Source organism: Poecilia reticulata, chromosome 15, assembly GCF_904066995.2.
Source record: "Poecilia reticulata chromosome 15, P_reticulata-male-v2, whole genome shotgun sequence".
Classification (NCBI taxonomy): domain Eukaryota; kingdom Metazoa; phylum Chordata; class Actinopteri; order Cyprinodontiformes; family Poeciliidae; genus Poecilia; species Poecilia reticulata.
Window position 1 is genome coordinate 22,246,987 of NC_088844.1, and position 13,675 is coordinate 22,260,661.

The 13,675-nt window shown below is 38.3% G+C and overlaps 1 protein-coding gene and 1 long non-coding RNA gene across 2 annotated transcripts in view; one reads left to right on the forward strand and one right to left on the reverse strand.

Moving 5' to 3' along the window:
* Positions 1 to 13,675, forward strand: part of LOC103477236 (uncharacterized) — a 172,405-nt gene that overhangs the window by 98,832 nt on the left and 59,898 nt on the right. The window lies entirely within an intron of this gene.
* The window catches only part of LOC103477234 (uncharacterized), a 40,507-nt gene that overhangs the window by 7,384 nt on the left and 19,448 nt on the right, over positions 1 to 13,675 (reverse strand). The window contains exons 2-14 of the mRNA XM_081616534.1: positions 11,129 to 11,179; positions 8,210 to 8,310; positions 7,916 to 8,042; positions 7,754 to 7,803; positions 5,416 to 5,548; positions 5,040 to 5,198; positions 4,094 to 4,211; positions 3,701 to 3,762; positions 2,707 to 2,832; positions 2,512 to 2,606; positions 2,275 to 2,430; positions 2,000 to 2,196; positions 665 to 794 (exon numbers count right to left, since the gene is read on the reverse strand). Of these exons, the coding sequence (XP_081472660.1) occupies positions 665 to 794; positions 2,000 to 2,196; positions 2,275 to 2,430; positions 2,512 to 2,606; positions 2,707 to 2,832; positions 3,701 to 3,762; positions 4,094 to 4,211; positions 5,040 to 5,198; positions 5,416 to 5,548; positions 7,754 to 7,803; positions 7,916 to 8,042; positions 8,210 to 8,275 (1,419 nt within the window). The 5' untranslated portion in view covers positions 8,276 to 8,310; positions 11,129 to 11,179. The remainder of the gene's footprint in view (positions 1 to 664; positions 795 to 1,999; positions 2,197 to 2,274; positions 2,431 to 2,511; positions 2,607 to 2,706; positions 2,833 to 3,700; positions 3,763 to 4,093; positions 4,212 to 5,039; positions 5,199 to 5,415; positions 5,549 to 7,753; positions 7,804 to 7,915; positions 8,043 to 8,209; positions 8,311 to 11,128; positions 11,180 to 13,675) is intronic.

Consider the following 13,675-nt stretch of genomic DNA (forward strand, 5'->3'; position numbering starts at 1 on the left):
TTAAAATTATCCACTTTGCAAACAAAAGGTTGCTTGTGATTTATTAATATTACATACTCTGAGGATTTTCAAGTTTTGTGACACTGAAACACAATGTTTTATGCTCTTTAATGCACTATTGTGTTATGTCAAATCAGCAATAGTTTTGATTGGAGGAGTATCTTCTCAAATAGCTGTGACCACCTTGTCTTACTGGGCTAATCTGTTTAAGAGTTAAATATCTTTGTATACAAATAAATCTTAACATGTCGCTGCAAACTGATTTATGCATCAGATCTGGAATGTCTGAAAGAAAAAAAGGCAAGTCACACAAGTTTCTTTGAAATGGTTAAGAATAGCTCAAAAGCACCATATCCTGCAAAAAAACACCAAATTTGACTCTGCTATTTCTGAGCTGAAATCATTTTATTATTCCATACCAAACATGCCTCTCCCAGTATCTGCAGTTGTTTTGGTGCACATATCAGTTTCTCAGTGTTTATTTTTGGAAATGAAAACATTCTCTGTCTCAGACGATACAGCTTTCCCACATATTGGCGCAACTGTCATTCACACGCTGCTGATTAAACTCAACTGACTCAACTCCAGCGCTCTTTAAATCTGCAAATTAAACTCTGCAGTAATGCAAGCATTCAATGAAAGACACTCATTTCTTCTGCTGTACCTTCATGGAGCTTCCTTGCCAGGCATTTAGGAGATGAGTAGCTTGTCGATTGAGATGTACAATGGTAATTTCTTCCTTAAACACTTGGCAGTTCAGCTTAATCTTTTCCAGCAGATGAACCTCCAGCTGTCTAAATGAAAAGAAACCACATTTCAGAGACTGTGACAGACATATATACATGTAGTCACATACAATTAGCAAAATTAGTAGTTACAAGTAACATTTTATACTACCATTAGAGTTTTATGGGATTTTTTTTTTGCCAGAGTTGAAGAAGTATAGCAGACAGTTCAGTCTCCATGAAAAATCAGTGAATCTCTGGGCCCACCCAGGAAAAAACTCCTAATGCACAATTAGGAGTTGTGCATTAGGAGAACATCTATCTCGATAAGACCAAACAAATGGTGCACAGAGTCAGTAGAGTAATAAGGTAAGCACAAACAGAAGAATAATTAAAACTATAAATGCCTCAACAGATATACTCACAGGCTTTCTCAAAGAGAAGGGTGATTTAAACTCTTTATTTTAGAGTAGAATTGTAATTCTCCCTTATTTGTTTTTTTAAATATAACACAATGCAGTAACTTTGAGGTCTCTTATAGCAAGGAATCTGCAACACCAGTCCTCCAGTGCCCCTGTTTTGCAACTTTTTAATGTGCTGTTGCTCCAACACACCTGAATTATCTCCTTGGCATGTCAGCAAGTTTTGCAAAAACCTGGTCATTAGCCATTCATTTTATTCTTAGTCTGTTGGAACAGGGATGCATTCGAAGGTTGCAGAGCGGTGGCACTCGAGGACTAGAGTAACAGACCCCTGCTTTAGAGCACAGGTGTTCCACTCTAGTCCTTAAGAGCTGGTTTCCTTTCAGCTTTAGATATGTTTCTGCTTGCAGCACTGGTTTTAACAGTGCTGGTTTTAAAGCTCCAACTATTTCCTCAGCATGTCATAAAGTTCTACAGCGACCTCCTAATGAATCATTCTTTGATAAAGGTGTGTTGGACAATGGGAAAAAAACCACTCACCCTTGAGCACTGATTTTGGACACCTCTATAGAAGAATGATGATATGATGCAAAGCCTCTCTGGTACTCTCTCAACCATTGTAAGAAGAAAACTCCTCACTAACTGGGTTTTTGTTGATGACATGACTATCTCTTGTGATGTAAGTAAACAAAAGGTGAAGAGTGTTAATGTTCCACCTCGTTCGTTAAAATCAAAGGTGTTATTCCCTGACTGTAACATTTTAGAGTGCAAAGTGTCATCACTTGAAGAGGGAAGAGTCCAGTCTCTCTCCATTGTGAGGCTAGACCACCTCCACAAAGATACTTCACCTACTTGTTTTTATGAGCAGCTGAGTTGTTAATGTTGTCTCTGAGGATCTGCAGCCTCTGCTTCTTCTCCTGCAGTTGGCTGTTTACCATCTCCAGCCTCTGTTTCAGCTCAGCAGAACCCAGCTTGTCCACATTCGCATCTGGGTCCATGTTCTTTATCTCTGAGCAAAACGCTACCAGGCCGTGGTGAAGCTCCTGGACCTTGGGGAGTCAAAGGGGTCAAATTGATTATAATTCTTACTATGAATTGAAAAGGGCTGTTTGATTTTTATAACAGACCTGAAGGATGACATTCTGCAGCGAGTCCACCTGCTGGTTTAGCTCCCGGATCCTCTCCTCTTTACCTGGCTGGTTCACCGGGGCATTTTTGTTGATGTTGCCTTTTTCACCGTTCATATCCAGACTAGGTTCCGATGCAGAATTTGTTTGTTTGTCCTTTTACGTAAAATCAAGCAGAACGATTGTTGTTAGCTTGCACACTGTAAAATCTGTAAATACTGCGTCAAAGTTCAGTACCGCTTTACACAGATGCAGCTCCAGCTGCCCGTTCTCTAATGGTGTCTTTAATAAAGCTCCTATCTGCTGATCCAGGGACAACTCCTCAAGGGAATCTGAGGAAATAAGACACAAAATTATATTGATACCCTCTTCATATAATACCTCTGTATGCTATCGCAAACTATATGGGGATATCGCTGATTATCTGAGCACCTTGCTTCTCTTTTAGTGTGAATAGAGTCTTATTGTCCATCAGTCCCAGCATTTTCAGGCACGAATCCATGATTTTTCCCACTGTTGTTTCCTTTGGGGTCCTCAGATGAACTATCCGTTCTGATGCTGCAACATTTGCATCAAAATTAAGTCTTTTAAAACGCATTAAAATCAGTTTAAAAAGCTACTTAACAAGCTCAAATCTACACAGCAGACATTAACATACAGGGTCTTGTATGTTATAACCTTTTTACACTTGGTGATATTACAAACTGTGATTTTGTGGAATTTTATGAGGTACATCACCACAAAGTAGTGAGAGTAATTATAATGTAAAAGAAATCAACAATCAAATTGAACACATGGTTTACTGTCTTTATCTCAGTCAGTTATCTGAAAAGTGTGGTGCTCATCTTTTTCCAGTTTCTCAGGCAAGTCTTATGTGTCTTGTGTGTAGATTTGCACGTGTAGAGACCTCTTTACAAAATAGCTCAAGTTTAGTCAAATTAGATGGCACAAGTCTTCCTACATATTCTCATTAGGATTTGAACCTGGACTTTGACTGGTCCATTCTATTGCAACTCTGACTGCATGTTTAGGTTGCTAAAAGATGGACTTCCACCACGGCCCAGAAAAGTTTTTTTTTTTCTTTTTTTGTCCTTCATTTCTATTCACTTTCCCATTTGTTCTTTAATGTTCATTAACAAGGTTTTTACAAAACACAACTGCATTAATACTGAGATTTAATTAATTTCAGGTGGAGTAGCAATGCAGTAATTGGATGCTGCATTGCTGCCATCATATTATTTAAAAATAATGCACAAATCAAAAATAAATCAATTAAAAAGTGAATAAAATACTTTGAAGATTGTCATGCGTCAAGATGGGGGGAAAAGGCACGGGGTAATAACACTTTGCAAGCCCTTTTATTGTCTCTGCTTCAGGGAATCAGTGATAATTTACCATTTAAGTTTGTGTGACTGTGTTGACTCACCGTTAATTGTGATCTCTATCATCTGAGAACCCCTTGGTGCCATGAGGTTTTGGCTCCTGTTCCTATTGTCGAGCAAGATCATGAGAATAAAAACACTTGCTTTTTCCTTTAGTAGTATTTTGTTTTCACTGTGGTGCGTGTTATTGGCAGCACTTCAGGGAACAGCACCAGCAGAAACTAATTAAAATATCTGCAGCTGGTCCCTAATAGGGTTCTCTCTTTTGTACTCTGTAGCTTGTAGCAATAGAATGCAGCAGAGGTATCAGCCTGAAGGCCTCTGATACCGATGTTATCACACGTAATGTTTTCCCTCAAATAACCCAGTAGCTACAGACCTGCTGCAGGCTTTTTTTTTTTTATATGTGCAAGGTTTAAAGAGTATATGACCTTTACCTGAACTTAAAAGAACGCCGGTTCATACTCAGGCAGCTTACATGGGGAGAGGATGTGGACCTGCTCATGGATGCCGAATCTGTAGTGGACGTTTCTATCTTACTTGGCTCTAAAGTCTCTGGGTGGAAAAAGAAACATCAAGCAAACATTTATTTATTTTATCTTGTTAAGTCTAAAACCTTCTTTACACTTTAAAGACCGGATGTCCCAGTCGAGGCATTTTTTTAATAATTAGCATCGTATTTCCTTACTAAACTCAACTCCCGGTTGTTGGAGTAATGCCTGTAATTTTATGTCAGCCAACTATAGTGTTAGCCAAGGAATTGTAACGACTGTGTTTTGCTCAAACAAATAACATGGATTGCAAAACTTAATAATGGGTCATGCAGATCGCTGCAAGTTTTCTCTAATAATTTTAAATGCTGTTCACAGTGATGGACTGTATTGGACGCTGTGCCCTGTGACCTGCTATTTTTAGTACGCAAAGCAGTTGAACCATCTGCCATTAATTAGTTCAACAACAATTAAGATGTTCAAAGCAAAGCTTTTTAAAGAGGGTGTATTAAGTAAAATCAACTTTTGAGTTTGATTGTGCTGTACAATGGTACTATGTGCCTGGAAAATACATCATGCCACATCTAAGAAAAGGAAAATAACTTTTTTTCTAAGTTTGTTCAGAATTAACTGGAAACAGCATTTTAACATGTTTCACGGTGGATCGTCAACAAGTCATATCAAAACAGAGAGTAAAGCAGGGAGGCTTTCCACTTAGTAAACTACTCTATATGAAAACTGTCAGAAGGAACAAAATGTTTTAGGGTAATGTGTTACTTCAAGCAAATGTATGGCACTGACTGTAATAGATTTACAGTCAGTAAACAGCTAATCTGATTGATATATAGAAACAACCGCTTGACTGGGACATTCCTGTTGAGGTGAAATATACCAAGCAAAGAGTCAAGAGTCTGAGTGATGGTGCTTGGAGGGTGGAGTGCATTATAGATAGCTGACAGTAATCGCTCCCTGTCCTCCAGTGAGTTGATGTGGAGGATGTCCAGTGTGTTGGCATCTACTGAGGCTATGTCTGATCCACACAGTTTAGCTTCTAAGAGAGAAGAGAGAAGACGCCATAAACAAACATACATGCTTATTTTTAATATATGAAAAACAAAAGACAGATTTCTTTAGAAGGCAGTTATGCATCTCTGCATCTCTTAACATTATGAAAAGATCAAGTTCTAACTAAAATGTTAATGATTCTGAACATATTTTGATGCATACCAAAGAAGAGCTAGGTGATGAGTCAAAATATGATGTTTTACCTCTGATTAAAGGGAGACATTTTTGCAGTCCAATGCTGGTAAACCACTGGCAGACTTCTTCTATGCTCAGCTCACTGAGGGATTTGGCCTCTTGCTTGTGTAAATCTTGAGAGGGAGACGATGCACATACATTCTGCAGCACATAGCAACCGTATCATGCAATGGAAACCCTATTTTATAAACACGATGTTGCAAAACACTGAGCATTGATATCGTCGTTTCTTTCATATAATTGGCTACCTAAGCAAATAATAAAACTGACTTTGGCAGTTTCTGACACCTCTAAAACAAAACATTTATAATTTATGTATTACTTTTCGTTTGCATGTCATTTGCTGATGTGCAGGGCAATCATCTTCTGTGAAGCTGATTCATTTCTAAGGCAAACATTCGTACTGTATGAAAATGAGCGTTTTCTAAAACATCATGATTGCTTAAAAGTTAATTTTGTTGACATTAACCAGATTAGTTAATTGGCTTTTTTTGTTTTTTTTGTTTTTTTTACAAAGGAAGAGATGACGCTGACTTTCACTGTTGCTATTTAAACTCTGGCAACACTTCAAAACAAAACTTGGTAAAATTCCAGAATTGTCAATGTTTGCGTCACCGTCTTATTGAAAATGAGTGTGACTGAGTTTGATATGCCCGTTAAGACATGTTGCTGCTCGTTAACATATTTGAGTCATTGTGAAGAGCTTAAACAGCCTGAAGAACTAAAACAACATTTTTGAGAGTTTTTTTTTTGATTTCACAGATGGGCTTAAATAAAGCCCTGCTGTTACCTGGAAATGTTTTCAACTATGATGGTGGCTGATGCTAAAAAAACTGATGGTTTGTTCTAGTGATGTTTTCATGAATCATGGTAAATAATATTATATCCACATCTTAGCCAACTTTTGTCATGTAGCAAAAAGTTGTGGTAGTACAGTTACAGTTCTAGCCAGACCGTAATTTACATTATTTGGGGCTTTTAATCATTTATTTGAGCTGTGCATTTTCCAGGGTGGAAAGATTGATTTTTTTAAACACAAGACAGAAGTGCACAAATGTGAATTTGTGGGGATTTTTCTCAAAATCCACACTGGGTCAAATTATACATCCTGGCTGAAACATATTCCATACACTTCCACTAATATTTGGATAAATATCCTTTGGTAAATTACATAAAGCCACAAACAGTTTGTAGCCATCAACAGCATATTGGGATAAATCTGACTGGATGTTTGACCACTCTTCCTAAATTTGTTGGGTTTTTGGCTTTCAACTCTTTTTTAAGCATATCCCATCAATTCTCCATTGGATTGAGGTTGGAGCCATTTCAGAAGCTCAGTGTTAGCTTGCTTTATTTATCCCAACACTGGTTTTGGTGTATTGGAGCTTCCAGTTCTGTCGAAGCTTCAGCAGCCTGACACAAACTATCAACCTCATGAGAAAGGGAATTGGTTAAGCTTTCCAAGAACAACACAACAGCCACCCCGTCTCACCCAGCCGATTCTGTACTGGAAAGTACAGAAACACCAGGATTACAAGAGAACATGCTGACCCTAACCCTGCAGTGTGACTCTTTGAAGCTTGCCTGAAATGTTCAGTTTTCCACATCAACAAAACCACATCTTCCCCAAAGAGGTTTTATTGACACAATATGACTTAAGATTGAACTATTAACTTACTTCCTGTAAATCCACAGAAAATAAAGTGGACAACAATAATACCCAACTAATGTCATAACTGGTTTTTAAATAGATTAACTAATCTTAACCAACTTCCTCTTGATTGGATTGGTTATAAAGGCTGGATCCATGCTGACTAACATGGATCCAATTTGAAAACTTTTTTACCAAATCTGATAAGAAAGGTGGCCAAATACCCAGACAAAATTGTCAAAAACTTGTTGAGAACCAGAAGAAATATGTTTTTTCTGGCGAACTCAGTTCTAGTTTTCAAAACCTATGGAAAATGTGTCGTGCACCCAAAATTATTATGATGGTAATGTTGATTATGATTGGTTTAAAATGTGTATTTGTGTAATTAACTCACACAAAATCGGTGTTGTAACCACATGAAACTTGGCCTTGATGACAACAATTTAGCTGGATGCGAGTTTCTCTTTTGAACTAACTGTTTCAGTTTAAGCATACACCGAAATTGTGAAAGACACAAGAATCCTTGTTTGGAAAATTTAAATACCAAGAGTAAATTTCTGAGACATTTTGCACACACATTGTTTTACCATAAGACCAGGAGAGATGGGGAAATCTAAACAGAGAATATTCAGCAAGCAACATCAGCAAACTGTGTGATGATACTATTTAGGCCCCACTTTGCTTCTTTAGATTACCTTGTCAGCGAAGTTTCCATTCTGATCCGCTGAATGAGGCTCACATGAAGCTGGACAGACACACAACAAAAATAATGCTAGAAGGACAGTATCTAAATCACCCATTAGCTGGAGAAACAGCATTATATACAATATCTATCCATAATGTGCAGACAAACTCACCAATGGTTATGCGCCGTTGCTGAAGCAATCCTTTTCTTTCCTTGCACAGATCTGTGGTCTGTGTTGATGTATGGAAAGCAGAAGTCTGAACCGTTTCTCCGAAACTGCAGGAACGTGTTAATGGTCGCTGTAATATAGGTTCCTGATTAGATAACAGTCCTATCTAATCAACTCAAAGTCATCAAATATAAGTTATTTCAACACATTGTCATATGCCAGTAATAATTATTTAGCAGATTTTCACTGTACTACTGTATATACACACGTGAGGAGAGGAGCTAGGAACAGTCATACCCTGTGGAAGGTGAAGGCCTCCATCCGGGCTGTGTGAGGAAGCTTGTCAAGTTCTTTCTTCAGCATGTCAGGACGGATAAGATCTCTGTTGCTTAAGTCATCTTAATAGAAGAAAACAATTAAAATTGTTAAACAAAGAGAGAAAGCTTTAGATTTAGTCCTTGTAAGCTTTTGTAGATTATAATGCTGAACAGTGCCTTGCAAAAGGATTAATATCTTTTGAAAGATTTTTTTCAGTGGTGAATTATTATGAAGCGGAAGGGATAGAAAACAATTTAAAAAATAATAATAATAATAATTTGGAAAGCAGTTATCTAATACACTGGTTAGATCAGTCCTTTTTTAAAAAAAACTTAACACCCCAAAAGCTAAATATATAATTTTAACTTTAGGAAGTTATATCCCTGCCTGCAATAAATGGTCCAGTTTTTGAGGGTTGTTTTTGTTGGTAAAATAACTGAAATTGGTTGCATTATTTAATAGCTGGAGTCAAATTGGAGTGTGTGTGTAATATTTCTTTGAAAAAAAACGCATGTGGTCTGTAACCTGAATAGAAAGAAATATTTCAACAAAAAAATATTCTTTGCACTATTGGTGAAAATTACCAAAACAAACAACTTTTTCTCAGATAATCATTTTCAAACATTGCTCAGTTCTTTAGCATTTTTGACCGAAATCCAAAGGGGAGAGTCTAAAAAGTCATTTGTGGCTGTCACTCAAAAACTGCTGTTCACTTCCAGTCTGAAAGAGTCTGAGCTAATCTGCAAAGAAGACCAGGCAAATAAAATATTCAAAATTGGTAGGGGAAACCAAACATGCAAAAGCTGCAATTCATGAAAACCCATGAATCACAGTGCTTTGAGTTTATGACTACGTGGGACTTTGGGCTGATCTAAAGTCTCAGTAAAATAACTTGAAGTTTGTGGTGATAGCACAATAAAATGTGAATAAGTTCAAGGGGTATGAATACTTTTCCAATGTGCTGTAGATTGAGTTACTGAGCAACCAGCCAAACACAAGCCTGTCTGGTGGATGACATGCTTCTCTGACAGCCCAAATTCTTTCCCACAGGCAGCCCTTTTTCTTACATTTCCCAAATATCACTTGGTCATTTATTTTGTCCAATCATAACAAGCAAGACGAATGAGGCTGGAAACATGACATCAAGCTAAGCCCTGACTTTTTCATGCCACACATGGCAAAAATAGTGATGTGACTGTGACAGCCTAAACTTCGATAAATTTCAAGGTTAAAGGATTAGGATGAAAAAGCAGTTGTGTTTTTGAATAAGCTAGCCAAGAAAAACATGAGCATCATCATATGAGTACTTTTTCTTTCCCCACATTTCAGCTTGCCGTTTCTGAAAAGCTGGTTTGACATGGATAGGGGTTGAAATGAAGGCAGAGGTAGATAAGACAGTGTAATTGGTTTATGTGTGTCAGCACTGGAATCTTGTCTGGGTCCTGGAGGAGCAGAAGAGCACAAAAAGGAGGGGCGTTGAGCTAGCAGTCTCTTCATCACCTGGTATATGTGTATATGACCTGCAGCTAAGCAGAGGCAGAAAATTCTGTGTACCAAGCCCCTGTCTTATCGAGGCTGGGCTGAAAGAACCGATGAGTGTTGGCTACATCCGAAGACTCCTAGGAGTACCTTCATATAGCTGACCACTGTGTGCCTTTGATATTCTGAGAAAATCACTTTGTCTCATTCAATGACTTTTGTTATCTTCCTACAGTCCTTAAAATTACTCTAGTCTTTCAAAGTGGAAGAATAGCATCCATATATTTCCATTTGCCCCTCTTGCACCAGCTTCTTAATTGATCTGGACTTTGACTAGGCCATGAGAATATCAACACCTCCTTTAGAATTGCCACCTCTAGATTACTACTCTGATACATGACTTTTGGTGCCGTTGTTTACTGTCTTAATACAAGACAAGTCTTTTCAGACTCTTGTCTCCCTATCAGCTACGACCAGCTTCCCTGGTGAAGTAAAGCAGCACCACAGAATGATGCTCCCACCACCTTGTTTTGCTGTGGGCGGTAGTGTTTTCAGGGTAACGTCCAACATCAGTTTTGCAAAATATGCAGTGCTGTGGATGTCGGCCAGTAGTTTATGACAAAACGTGGAAAAATTATGGAAATGAATACTTTTCTGTGCCATTGTATGACGTTCTTCAAAGAAACGAAGGACAGGAATATTCAGGCACATTAAAATTCAGCCTAGACATAATCCATCAGTCTGAGATGCATGACTCTCAGGGACAGCAAAACCATGAGTAAGACAGGTTAGCATAGGCAGATCCTGAGCATCCTACATTTTGCCTATGACACATTGTGAACCCCGCCTCTCGCCCGAAACGTTGGCTGGAGATGGGCACCAGCACCCCTCCCGACCCCACTGAGGGAAAAAGGGTGCAAGAAAATGGATGGATGGACATTGTGACACACAGACACAAGATTAACAACAAAGCTTTAGAGTCATGACATTTCAGCACATTTGTGTAATGGATAGGGAAAAGTGATGCTTATCATTTGTACCATTGGTTTGAAAGGAAAGTCTGCTTTTTGAGAGAAGACGGAGGGAGGAGCACATGCTGAGTCACAGCAACCCAAAACCTGGGAACAGGCTGAACAACCACACTTGGGGAATACCTGCACAATGGCTAAAAAGAGACTCCAACAAAGGGGAACTTCTGCAACTCCCATGTGAGGCGTTCTAGGTACTGTAGCCATGTCACATAATGAGAGCAATTTCAGCTGAATGGGGAACCAAGATCAAAACGGAAAGGTAGCACTTGAGTCTGAACAGCTGGAAGAAGAAACACTTGGTCTGGATCTGGATGACATTTACCTCTCACCTCGACTATTCCTTAATGGATACAAAAAGACAGAATACAAGAACCAGGGAAAGACTTACCCAAGTTATTTTCAGTAAATGATAGAAAATGTATTCCTGCATTGCTTCCCCCTGTGACAGAAAGAGAAGAAAACAGAAAACAATGTTTTTGCTGTAAAGTATGTCATAGCTTTTCAAATAGACGCAAAATTAAACAGGCATGAAAAAGAATTTGGTTGATAAGGTATTAGGAATTTTTAGGGTATTTATATATATATTTTGTTGTTGTTTTTTTTTTTGTTTCATGCATTTTAAAGTATTTGTCCAAGCTCATAGTTGCATGCTTATTGTGACCCAGTCATTTTGTAAACTCTATACAGAAATGCACGCCAGTCAACCCCTGATATTTGCAGAATCTTTGACTATGAGGGACATCAACTGCTTCAAGAACTAAGAAAATGAACATAACGAGTGTCTGAATATACAATTATTTATAAATGTATCTCTAAACACACGGGCAGAACCAGTTTCCAAAAATAATCACCCCTTTGTCATTGTCACCTATTGTCTGAATTGGTATCAGTAGGCATTTCTTTAACAGAAGTTTGGTGTCTCAGAGTTTCTGCATGTAGGCTGAACTGCTACAGGTACTCATTTGTTTCACTTTCTATCAAAGCCATTAACAGAAACAAAGCATAAACTGTGACTGTAGGTAATATTGTCTAAGATTTTAAATGCACTGCTTTGTTTCTCTGGTGTATCATTATTTATTTCTCTTATAATGAATTAATCATAGAAGTGGTTTTAAGTGAGAAGATAATATGACGGTTATAGTTTTTCAATTGTGTAGCAGACAGTGTTTGTATCCATGACAAATTTCTTCAGGATAGTAAAGTTTATCTTATCTAATCTGTCTTAGAGAGCAGCTGGACTTCATCTTCTGTTTCATGAAGACGTTTTACCTCTCATTTATAGTTTTCTGTTTGTATTGCCTTGCACTTTTAACCCTACAAGAAACATAGAGAGGCTTTAGATTAAACATTAAGATTAAACCATATCTCTTTCGCCTTCTGATGAAGATAATAGAACACAGAGAATAGCACATCAGGTTAAGACACTGCAGTTTATTTACATCTCAAGGACAAAGGAGACTCCTTTGAGGACAGGGATGTGCACATTTCTTTGTCTCCGGAAGAGGAGACAAAGAGTTTCTATGTGAAACACAAAAACATAGCATAAGCTACTCGGCTAAAAAAAAAAAAACAAAAAAAAAAACAACTTTAGCTCTGCTCCCAGTCTGTTTCAGTCATTCGTGCATCCTAAACACCCCTCCTAGTGGAGTTCCAAGAAGGCATTCTTCAAATGATAACATTGCAAACAACAAGGATTGTTGGGTCAGTGACTCATCTGTGTCTTCATCCGCTCATAGCTGTGGAGTACCTCAGGGCTCTATTTTAGGCCCTATCCTGTTTTCATTGTGTTTGCTTCCACTATAATCCACTATGAGAAAATACAATCACATTTCACTGCTGCTGATAATTTACAGGTTTGTTTGTCCACTCAAGTATATAAAAAAGACTGAATTTTTTGCAAGAAAAATATTCAGGGATCCAGTATTGTTCTCATTCTCTCTGTAATTTGCCCAAATACATGCAACTGAGTTTGGTTTTTAACTGAATGAATGAATACCAGGGGTGTCATGTCCTGGTTAACAGGGCATGACAGGATGTAGTATGTTTAAACATACTACATACAGTAGTATGTTTAAACAGTGATTATATTTCCTTTCTTTTACTTCTACATAAACACATTTACAAATTTATTTAAGTAATCATTTAATTAATTAATCTTTAATCAAAACCTAGTTGCTCCAGAGTTTCACCTATACATGAAAACCGATAGACTCACGTTTATTTGAGATCTCAGGTATAGGAGCCCCCTTAAAGGCACTTGATAGGAATGCAGCTCTTAATTTCTCTTCATCCAGCTTTTTATGAGGTACAGATTCTTCTTGGTCTCCAGACTTATCACTTAGACCACCACCACTGTTGGGTTTGTTTTCAGCAATTTCATTACTTTCTTTAGCCAGTGTGAATCCTTTCTTTGATTCCTCCGTTTGCACACTACAGTTCTTGTCCAGGTCATCGGCAGCAGATCTTCTATCACTCTCAGATGAACAAACCTCACATTCATCTAAATTGCTGTCAAAGAATCGACCATCATCAACGACATTAGAGGGAGTGGGTGGGATTAGGTTGATTATGGGTGTTGTCAGGAGACCTCCAGCACCAGATGTGCTATCAGCGTCATTTTCAAACACCAGCTGGAATTCCTCCTCTTCTTCATCAGCCTGCTTGTAGCTAATGGCGACTGTTGGTTGAACCTGGGGCGGTATAACAAGTGAAGACGGAGCATTTAGTCTTTTCTTTTTCAGAGCCCTTGAGCAGGATGACGCAGAGCTGAACGAGGGGGCCGTGCTTTTCCTGGGGGTCAGAGGGCCCTCGTCCCCCAGGCTAAAGCCTGTGTTATCTATCCCCAGATCCTCCACTGTAATATGGACCACATTCTTCTCACCTGATCCCCGTTTATCCAGGTGTGAATGCAGACGACCCTCATTAATCTTCATTT